The 10,152-nt window shown below is 34.4% G+C and overlaps 1 protein-coding gene across 2 annotated transcripts; it reads left to right on the top strand.

Moving 5' to 3' along the window:
- Positions 1-4,251: 4,251 nt before the first annotated feature.
- On the top strand, positions 4,252-8,851 carry LOC133829981 (BTB/POZ domain-containing protein At1g04390). Of its 2 annotated transcripts, none has more exons than XM_062259853.1 (8): positions 4,252-4,501; positions 4,800-4,926; positions 5,010-5,517; positions 5,626-5,759; positions 5,856-6,298; positions 6,414-7,541; positions 7,701-7,853; positions 8,109-8,851. In XM_062259853.1, the coding sequence occupies exons 1-8, from the start codon at positions 4,401-4,403 to the stop codon at positions 8,554-8,556; spliced, it is 3,042 nt and encodes a 1,013-aa protein (XP_062115837.1). In that variant the 5' UTR covers positions 4,252-4,400; the 3' UTR covers positions 8,557-8,851. The 2 variants fall into 2 exon arrangements, with proteins under 2 accessions (XP_062115837.1, XP_062115838.1); XM_062259854.1 differs by having other exon boundaries at positions 4,253-4,501; positions 5,020-5,517.
- Positions 8,852-10,152: the final 1,301 nt, after the last annotated feature.

Below are 10,152 nucleotides of genomic sequence, written 5' to 3'. Positions count from 1 at the left end.
CCTCAGGAGTGCGACTGCTAGGAGACTTCGACGAAGAGTCGCTGCTTTGAGGAGTATCGCTTGGGATGGAAGTGTCAGAGTTTGTATGGTTATCACCTCTCCTATAGTCGAAGCGATTCATCTACAAAAAATTTAAAAAAAATGGGGAGGTGAGTAACCATACAAATATAAATCAATCAGTACAACAGGAAAATGTTTATTTTTCTACTCAGAAAAAAATTATCTAAGTAGTAAAAATATAGCGTGCATGATTAAAAAAAGAATTTTTGTGCCTAAAAGTGCCTGAGGTCCCTAGAATGAGCATGTATGAGGGAAAAAATGATAGGCAAAAATTTTGGTGCCTAAAGTGTGATGTCCGAGCGTGCCGTGTGTGCGTGTGTCCGAGCGGATGACCTAGCGTCCGAGCGGATGGCCTAGCAACTGAGCGGTGCACCTGCGTCACGCCGAAGCTTTCGAGCCGTGCGCGCGTGTCCGAGCAACGTGTCAAGGGTTGCCGAGCGCATGCATTTCTAGGCAGCTGTCTGAGGAGCTGAGCCTTGGGTCCGAGCGGATGCTGAGGCATCCGACCAGCCAGCGCCGAGGCATCCGAGCGAGCGTGTGTGGCATTCGAGTGGAAACATCTGTATCCGATCGGGCATCGCGTGTATTTGGTGACCGAGCCGAAGAGTGCACCCGAGGAGCCAACAGGGCGCGTCCGAGCGGTTGCGTCGAGGCATCCGAGGGGCTGGGGGTTGGTCCGATCGGATGGAGAGTTGGTCCGAGGGGTTGGTGGGTATAAAGATCAGGGCGAATCCCTTTGTGTTCGAACGACTTAAGAAAAAAGTTATGGCCAATCGGCCATGAATGTACAACCCTAAACCCATTTCGAAAAACAATAGCCCTAAATTCTATAGGACACAAACACAATTCCTCATCTAAAATACACAACAACAAGATCAAAAGGGGTGATTTGAAAGGTTTCCAATGTTCTTGAGATCATATATACCATCCATTACCCATAAACCCATTCTTATGGTTCAGGTTAAATAATTCATTTTTCTTCAAATTTCTATGAAATTGAAGATAAAATTGAGTTATCCATAACCTAACCAACATCAAAACAGCCACAAAACACATTGTATTTCAAAGATTCATACACAAATTCAAGGGGAAAGTGTCCTATGAAGTTTCGGCCAACACCCATATTTTCTTGAAGTTTTGAAAAAGAAAAACAACAACCTAAGTGGAGATGAAGAAGAAGGACTTACCCAATCTTGAAGAACCCTTGATTTGCTTGAAGAAATGGGAGCTTTCCCTTGATGTTCTTGAACTGTCGGCCAAGAAAAGGAGTTATAAGGTATTCGGCCAAAGAGAGGAAAAGATGAAGGAAGAGAGAAATTTTTGCTCTATTTTGCTTATGAGAATATGGGAACACATGGGTCTATTTAAAGAAAAAAAAAGTGGAAATTGCCACTTATTTTTAGACCATTGGAATTCCTTGAGCATTTTTTCTCCCCACGATTGTGAGCAGTTAATTCCAATGATCGTGGTCTGCTATGGAGACGTAGTTTGTTGCATGGGCAGGAAAATGAACAATTGGATTTTTTTTATTATGCTGTCAGTAGTGGAGAAAAAGGTTTATTATGTGAGAATATCAGATAATAAACTCGGGGGGCAAATGTTATCCCCAAAATTTGAAAACAATGACGTGGCAATAGAAATGACAAATGGCAAGGAATGGTTGGATAATCTGGCTTAAGAGTGACCCAGTAGACCAGTGAAGAATTTTGACTGGCCAGTCAAGTGTCATGACCGACCAGTTATGACCTTGGCCGACCAGTCACATGTTTGTTTGCCCAGTCATGACCATGTCCGACCGGCCACATGTTTGTTTGCCCAGGCATGACCTTGGTTGACCAGTCAGGTGCATGTCCGCCCAGTAAAGTGTTTGGTCGACCAGTGAAGGTTTGGCCAACCAGCCTGAATGTGATGTGGATCGACTAGACAGAGCAGGGCTACGCAAAAGATCCCAGAAATAACTTCAATAAGAATCGGTCTTACCTGCGTGGGAATCTCTCAGATTATCCCATAAATGTAGTGTATCGTTGTATTTTGAATATTATTGTTAATTAAATATAGTAAGAATAATAAAATATCCTGATTACGGGGGATATCATCTGTACGGTCCTGAGCCTATAAATTCAAGGCTTATGGCACCATAAAAAGGGTTCCAAATTCTAATTTTCTAGAGGGAGAGTAATTGTATCGAGAGAACTCTTGTATTCTTGTAATCTGCACTGAAGAAACTCAGTTGACTCAGGTTCATCTGATCTTGAGTGTAGATCTATAATCATAACTCTAAGTGGATTAGGCTATTACCAATACATTGGAGCTGAACCACTATAAAAATTGTCTGTGCCGTTTATTTCTCTTGAAGGTTTTTGTCGTTTTGACGTCTACGCGTCGTTGGCCAAAAACACGGTCAACAATATGTATGATAAAAATAAATTCAATGATTCCATAAATAATTAAATGGCAGAATTAATTCAAAAATTAATGCTTAATGAGACAATAAATCAATTACTCAATATTTGGTAAATTAATAAATAATTGTACTAAAACTTAATTGTAAAACATTAAATGTAATTACATACTCAAATTAGTACAATTATCACTATTACATGCTCAATAAATCATGCAATAAATATACCAAATAAAAAAAATTCTTATTTTAATTAATTTCCAAATAACATATAAATTACAAAAATTGTATGCTTAATTAAACTAATCAAAATTAAAAAAATTAAATTTATTGGCTAAATTAATGTAGAAATCAAGAAAAATATTAATTCCAAAAATATTTTAAAAACTTTAATTTTCAAATTTTTCTTCATTTGTTTTTTTTTTAGTTTCTGCCTTGGGGAAACTCGATTTTAATGCAGAAATTAATTAAAAAATCATGAACTTGAAGATTTACAACCTCAGGTTGCTAAAGAAACAACTAGAAATCAAACTTTGATTTTCCTTAGGTTTTGACCATGAATAAATATGCAAATTGTTAAAAGCTTTGTTTTTTTAAGTTTCAAACTCATTTTTTTTTCTTTCACAAAATCATTAGAAACATAAACTAAATGATTTCTAATGTTATTCTTTATGGAAAATTAAATTTGAAATAACAACAAAATTTGCGCATATATGATGAAACAAATTCTTTAGTTTTATTGCCAAAAAGTGTTAAAAATTTAATAAATAAAGCATTTCTAACAATAAAATGCAATAATAACACAAATATACAAATTATATACATTAATGAATATGTGTATATACGAAAATAAAACATATATAAATCATATATATATATCTATATCCATGCAACAATATCAAGGACTTCCAAACATGGCTCTTGATACCAAATGTAAGATTAATTTAATCTAGATGCATTAATAATCTTAATATGCGGAATAAACTGTATAGGATTGTTACAAAAAAAAAAAAAATAAATAAATAAAGGAGATCGATAAATTATACCTCCAGCCATTGATTTGATAACCTCGATCTAAAGTCTTTAGATCTGCAAAAGAAAATGAAAAGATAGTTAGAGAGGGTAATGGACTTCCAAACTCTTACTAGCTCTTTAGATGGAGTATGAAAATGAGCCATGAGCTTGGGGACTAGAACCCTAAACTTATATAAACTGTATAGGATTGTTACAAAAAAATAATAAATAAGGGAGATCGATAAATTATACCTCCAGCCATTGATTTGATAACCTCGATCTAAAGTCTTTAGATCTGTAAAAGAAAATGAAAAGATAGTTAGAGAGGGTAATGGACTTCCAAACTCTCATTAGCTCTTTAGATAGAGTATGAGTATGAACCATGAGCTTGGTGACCAGAACTCTAAACTTATATAAGTAAAGCATTTCATCAAAGTCTTTGCTACAATTAATGTGACATTTAATATGATATGAAATATCAGGTATCTCAATATTAAATATCTACCTTAAATATTGACCATATTGAGAATATCTGTCAATTAATATCAATATTGACTTTATTTAGAATTAATATTTTTTGATAATTCTAATTAATATAACAATATATTCTAATAGTTACTTGGTACAATACTTACTAATGATTAAGTACTAAGACATGTTAATACAAATTAACCCCTTGGATGTTGTCATTTCGCAAAATGTCACACCATTGGCCGTTTACATCCTAACAATACCCGTTTTGCACGTGAGAAGAACAAGGCTCACGTGATTGAACTCGAACAGGTGAGACAGAGAGAGAGATTATTAAATACAAAGAAGAACAGAGAGACAGAACTCAGGACTATGGCGGTTGTGTTTTCGTTTGCCGCTAAAATTGGAGGTTGATGCAAGACAATAGCGGATTATCCAAAACATAAACAAGAATATGGGATCTTCCAAACGCGGCCCAGACAACATGCGCTCTATCAGCGACCACACTCACACCCTCCATCATCGTCTCCACCAAGCTCTCAACTTGGGAACCAGGTCACTTTTTTCACTAACAAGTTTTAGTTTTTATTTCATTCAATGAAAATTGTCATAGATTTCGTGCTGAATACTTTATTTGGGAGAACGCATATAGTTCGAACTATTCCTTGTTTTGTTGTTGGGTGAGTTTGAATTGAATTAAGATTAAGATATGGGTTGGGGCATGAATAAGGTATAACTATGTATGGTTCGGGTTTAGATTTAGTACATCTCAACTGGGTTTGGTTGGAACTATGGTGTAGTTGGATTGAGCCATTGGCTTTTGTACTTGCTAAACAATCTTATGTTGTTGCAGGTCTCATGAAAAGCATGAAAGTAAATGGCAGTGTGCCGATATTCAGATTCAACGACATGTCGTTCGCTCTATTTTGGCGTTTCTTGATTCTCTTTCTAGAGATTCTTTACACCATCCACTTATTAAGGTATGCTATAGTACCAGAATTGTTGTATGAGGTCTAAGGAAAGTCTAGTTCTTGTGGTTGTTTTGAAACAATTTCATTTTCAGGATTCTATAGGTGATGTAGTTGAAGCATTAGTATGGATTCTTGAATGTAAAAACATGACCATATTGAGCATGACAGCAAATGTGACCCTAAAATTGGTTAGCATTTTACCTTACTCAATTCTACAGTCTTATGTGTTAGATCTTGTTAGTCCTTTGTCATCCTTGTTATCTTACCACCAAACAGACGTTGCTACGTCATGTGCCAATGCGCTAAATAACATTCTCTCGAAACTGAGTATTAAGAATGAAAAGGCAGTTTGGGATGTTCTCAAGAGAAAAGAAAGTGTACTTCATGTAATTAGTAATATTCGGTCTTTCTCTAGAGGTACAGAACCTTTTGAACATTTCCAGCAGATGGCTTCACTGTTAAGTACAATACTACAGAGATGGCCTCTGTCTAGATTTCCTGTCTGGAGTGATGCTATTCTGATGAGAACCTTAATGGACATTCTTGTAAAGCCAGTTTTTTGTGATAAAGTGGAAGTTTGGAAGTTACTTTCTTCCATAGGTATTTACCTATTCTTTTTCTTTTCTCTTATTTATCAAAGTTGTAACTAAGAGAAATTTGTGAAGTTGGAATTAGTCAAGAAAGTTTTTTTTTTCTTATCTTTACCAGCTTTATGTGGTAGTGGGGCAATGAAACTTCTGGAAAATGGAGAGACCCTCTTGAAAATGGTGGTGCAATGCATGGACATGTCACAACCTCAATCTGTTCGTATGGAAGCATTCAAGCTTTCTCAATGCTTAGCTGTAATTACAGTACATTGCTTTCTTCAAAGTGATTCTAGTACGACCATTTCAAAGTTATCTCAATGTATTAAGTGAACTTATAATGTTTTTGGTCAGATAAATGAACAAAGATTTTTCAAAATGATGGACCTATGTTGTGAGCCTATTATTCAAGCCACACTTTCTGAAATGAGCAAGTGGAGCAAGAAATCAGGAAAGGTTGCTGGTGAACGGATATATTTGGTAGTAGAGGCATGTCGCTTGGCTCTAATAACACGTTGGGGAGGGAAGCATCATATTTATTTCTGGGAACATGGGATCGACAAAGTCCTCATTGGTCTTCTCCTAGAAAATTCTCATAACAAACTGCTTCAAAGTTGTTTGACACTGGAAGAGGAGATATCTATTGCACAGGAGGGTCTTAGCTCTTCTTATAATCTTGTTTTGAGGAATTATATATGGGATATTCTTGGATGGCTTGCTATACATTGTGAGGAAGGTTTTAACCCTGAGATACATGGAAATAATCGCTACATTGATGTGCTCATCACATTTTCATGGTATTGTCTTATTCTTAAACATTGTTGGTACTGCTTTTTCTTGTGATACAACATAAAAATTAATGGTCAATACATTTATAGTCATCATTGCTTATTTATCTTTATATTATGGCAGCTCGGCCTTTGTTGATGCAATTGAGAAGCGACACAGACTATGTCAAAGTGATGCTGCTGATATCTTGCGAAGTGAATCAGCCACTCAGACTGTTTTGATGATGATTAATTCTCCCTGCAAATATATTGTATTAAAGGCAACATTCAGACTGTCTGAATTACTAAGGCCAAATGGCAAGGACATTTTGAAACATTTGTTATCTACCCTAGAGTATGTATCATCTAGGAAGAATTTCGATAGACTACAGATCACCATTTACTTAATGGCTTTGGCATGTTATATAGGTTTGCAAGAGTCTCGACAATGGGTTCTTGAATTTTCAGGGATGAATATACTATTAGGTTTTGCAAGGTGGTGCTTAAGCAAAAATATTGATTTGGAAAGGGTTAGCTTTGCTCCTTATTTGCATAATGCATTCCTTGAGAGGGCTTGTTGCTATGTTTCTTCAGAAGAATGGGGAGGCAAAGACCGTCTTATGCTGTATAGTTTGTGGGGGCTAGCTGAGTTGATAAAGCATTCTGGACAAGTGGTAAATAACCAAGAAATATCTTGTGGTAGAATGAAGTGTAGTGTAGCTGAACTGCTAAACAATCTTCAGGAGGTTTGTACTAACACATATAGTCCTGGAGTTCAGTGGTTTGCTTCTTATGTTCTTAGTTCTTTTGGATTGTATGGTTTTCCGAATAAATTGGGCAAAAGAATTGGCAAGGCACTTAGGGAGAACTATCACACAGATATAAGGCTCATGCTTGCAAGTGGAGAATGTTTGAGTGCTCATGGTGTTATTCTTGCTGTCCGATGCCCATCTTTATTACCTTTTGAAAAGCTCCATCGAAGTGACAAAACAGCCTACTCTTCAGTACCAAGCTCTATGGGAGAAGATTTTCAAAAAGAAATTCGATTATCTGCTCACGTTGATCACCAGGCTTTGTTGAAGCTGTTGGACTTTGTATATATGGGATATTTACAAGCAGATGAAGGACAACTGAAAAAGTTGAAAAGACTTGCTAAATGCAGTAATCTTCAGCCTCTGCTGCAAATGCTTTGTAGGAAATTTCCAAGATGGGGTATTCCATTCCCCACATCTGATCTTTCTCCTGCTCTTGGCTCACTTGGACAACATTTTTCGTATGTTTCTCTTCTCACTGATTTTTTTTTTTCCAAAGGAACACGTCCATTAAACCTGCATTTGGTTGTCTTTTTGGCTTAAAGATGATTTGTAGACTGTAAGAGAGATATTAGAGAAGATATTTAAACCCTGCATGCGACTATATTGTCTTATTTCAGGGATGTCATCTTGGAAGCTAAATCAACTGAAATGCAAAGCTGGGGTTGTGATATTTGCCCTATTTCGGTGCCACATATGCATGTTCATAAAGTTATTTTATCTGCAAGTTGTGATTATCTGCGGGCTTTGTTTAATTCAGGAATGCAGGAGAGGTAATTGTATTTCTTTTGGCATATCCAAATCAAACTAGGAATTTTCCATTTTTGGTTCACAATGCTATTTATGTTGAAGATATGCTTGTACAATTACAAACTGGCAAAATACTAAGGAATTTGGCATGCAATTCAGTTCTCATCTTCTTTTTCTCCTCATATTTTTGTTTAGATTTTTTTTTTCACTTTTCTATTATAATATTCTTTGTAATTATTACCTCAACTTGCCATTTCAATCATTATTTATGGTTGCAGCCACTCACAAACTATCAAGGTTCCGATTAGCTGGGAAGCAATGGTTAAATTAGTAGCCTGGTTCTACTCTGATGAGATTCCAAATCCTCCATCTGGATGTATGTGGGAGAATATGAGTATTAAAGAGAAGCTATATGAGCTTGAACCATATATCGAACTCTCTTGGCTTGCCGAGTTTTGGGTTTTAGAGATTGCTCAGGAAGCCTGCTCAAATGTGATTGTGTCGCATCTTGATTCATCGAGAGAACTGCCTATTAAAATACTCCAAATCGCAGCCAGTTTCTCTCTGTGGAAGTTGGCTGAGCTCGCAGCAACATGCGTTGCTCCTTTCTTTCGGCAACTATGTGATTCTGGTGAACTTGAAGATCTGGATGAGGTCCTAGTTAATATGATACGTTCTGCTTCTGTTCAATATTCTCAAGAGGGACATATTAATCAGATGACTTGAATAAGTGAGAATGTTAGAACACTTGTTGAGAACTTGGTTCAAGCAATTCTAAGTCACAGTTCATGGGAAGTTTTGATGGTTCCCAAAAGAGATATAGCAATAGTTTCAAGATTACAAACTGTCAAATTGTTTGTTGTGAATAATTTTCTCTAGTAATTTGATTGATGTTTCTGCTATGGATTTTTTAGGTTGTATACTAGTCTAAAGAAAGTGATGCTGATACAATTTACTTGTATGAACATGTAAATGATATAGTATGATTTTTTTATTGAAATATAATATTGATTTTTGAATCCTTCTCAATGTTAAAAAATAAAACTTTTTTTATCCTCCTCTAGGTAGTATGGTATAAGTTTGATTTTTGATTTTTGATTGTTGAGTAATGATATATGCACATAAATTTCAAAATGGACTGTCTAAATTTCCGATCACCTCTGGACCTCTGGTTTTTTAATTGTTCTATTCTTTTGGTTGAGTTCTTTGAGTTTCCAGAAATTAAATTTTGCCACTAATTTTAATTATTGAGTAATAAATTTTTCAGTTACCACTTTATTATTTAGGTTGTTACTATAAGTGTTTTATTTTTATTTTAGAATTTATTGGTAACATTTGGTTATTGAACGTTTGTGCTCATTTTTAATTTGGTAATTAAGTTCTTTTTGTTAGTAGTGTTTCTAAATTGTTACCTAAGGTTTTCAATGATACCTAAAGGGAATACATTTTCTTTATGGGTGGTTTTTTAAATTTAATTTTATAATTGCATTTTTAATTTACTGGTTAAAAATGTATATTTATTAAAATTGGTTTGATGAGGTTTTATAGGGTTAATTGTTTTTCCTCCTATTCTATGTACAAATTTACGTTGATTTTCTGGTTTCCTATTTTTCGGTAAAGATTTTAGGGAAATTATCCCATATACGAATTTTTAGATTATTTTTCCATATTTACGTTATTAATTAAATTATTATATTTGTATTTATGTATTATTTAATTTATACGGTAATCTAAATTTTATATATTCAATTTTACAATTTGTATATAGTAAACAACTAAACATGAACTCTTTAATTTTAAAACATGTGGGCGGCTGTGAATAACAATTAGGATTTTGATGATTTTCATTCTCTTTAACCATATGTTAATTTCTTAAATTTAAATATTTTAAAAATCATTAACCCTTTACAAATTTAAAACTCTATTGATACCCAAATTATTGTGACTTTTCTACAATATTGCTATTAATTGATTTTAGCACTGTTTTCACAAACAGACAATTTATATATAATTGCATAGAAAATTGATGTATATAACGAAGTAACTAAGATACAATAATAGTAACCAGTAAAGAAAGTTCAATTTTGGTAAAAGATTTGATTGTTTGGTTTGGAATACTTGAACTTAATACATAACAATATTATCTATATATATATATATATATATATATGAAAAAGAAAAAGAAAAAAAATGAACTCTCTACTTAGCATACTCATCTTTTATTTAGATATATGAATAAATGAAAATTAAGCATCTGAATGCCTTCTTAAGACACATAAGAGAAATGTTGTTTCTAAAATACATTAATAAATTTTATACACT

This window comes from Humulus lupulus, chromosome 4 (genome assembly GCF_963169125.1).
Source record: "Humulus lupulus chromosome 4, drHumLupu1.1, whole genome shotgun sequence".
In the NCBI taxonomy this organism is placed as follows: Eukaryota; Viridiplantae; Streptophyta; class Magnoliopsida; order Rosales; family Cannabaceae; genus Humulus; species Humulus lupulus.
This window is presented reverse-complemented; position numbering and strand designations above follow the sequence as displayed.

What these genes read in the sequence shown, in the direction of transcription:
- LOC133829981 (XM_062259853.1), top strand. Translation starts at nt 4,401, where the DNA reads ATGGGATCTTCCAAACGCGGCCCAGACAACATGCGCTCTATCAGCGAC. An exon ending in AGCTTTCTCAATGCTTAGCT is followed by an intron (nt 5,760 to 5,855) that starts GTAATTACAGTA and finishes GTTTTTGGTCAG; the next exon opens with ATAAATGAACAAAGATTTTT. An exon ending in AATTCAGGAATGCAGGAGAG is followed by an intron (nt 7,854 to 8,108) that starts GTAATTGTATTT and finishes TTATGGTTGCAG; the next exon opens with CCACTCACAAACTATCAAGG.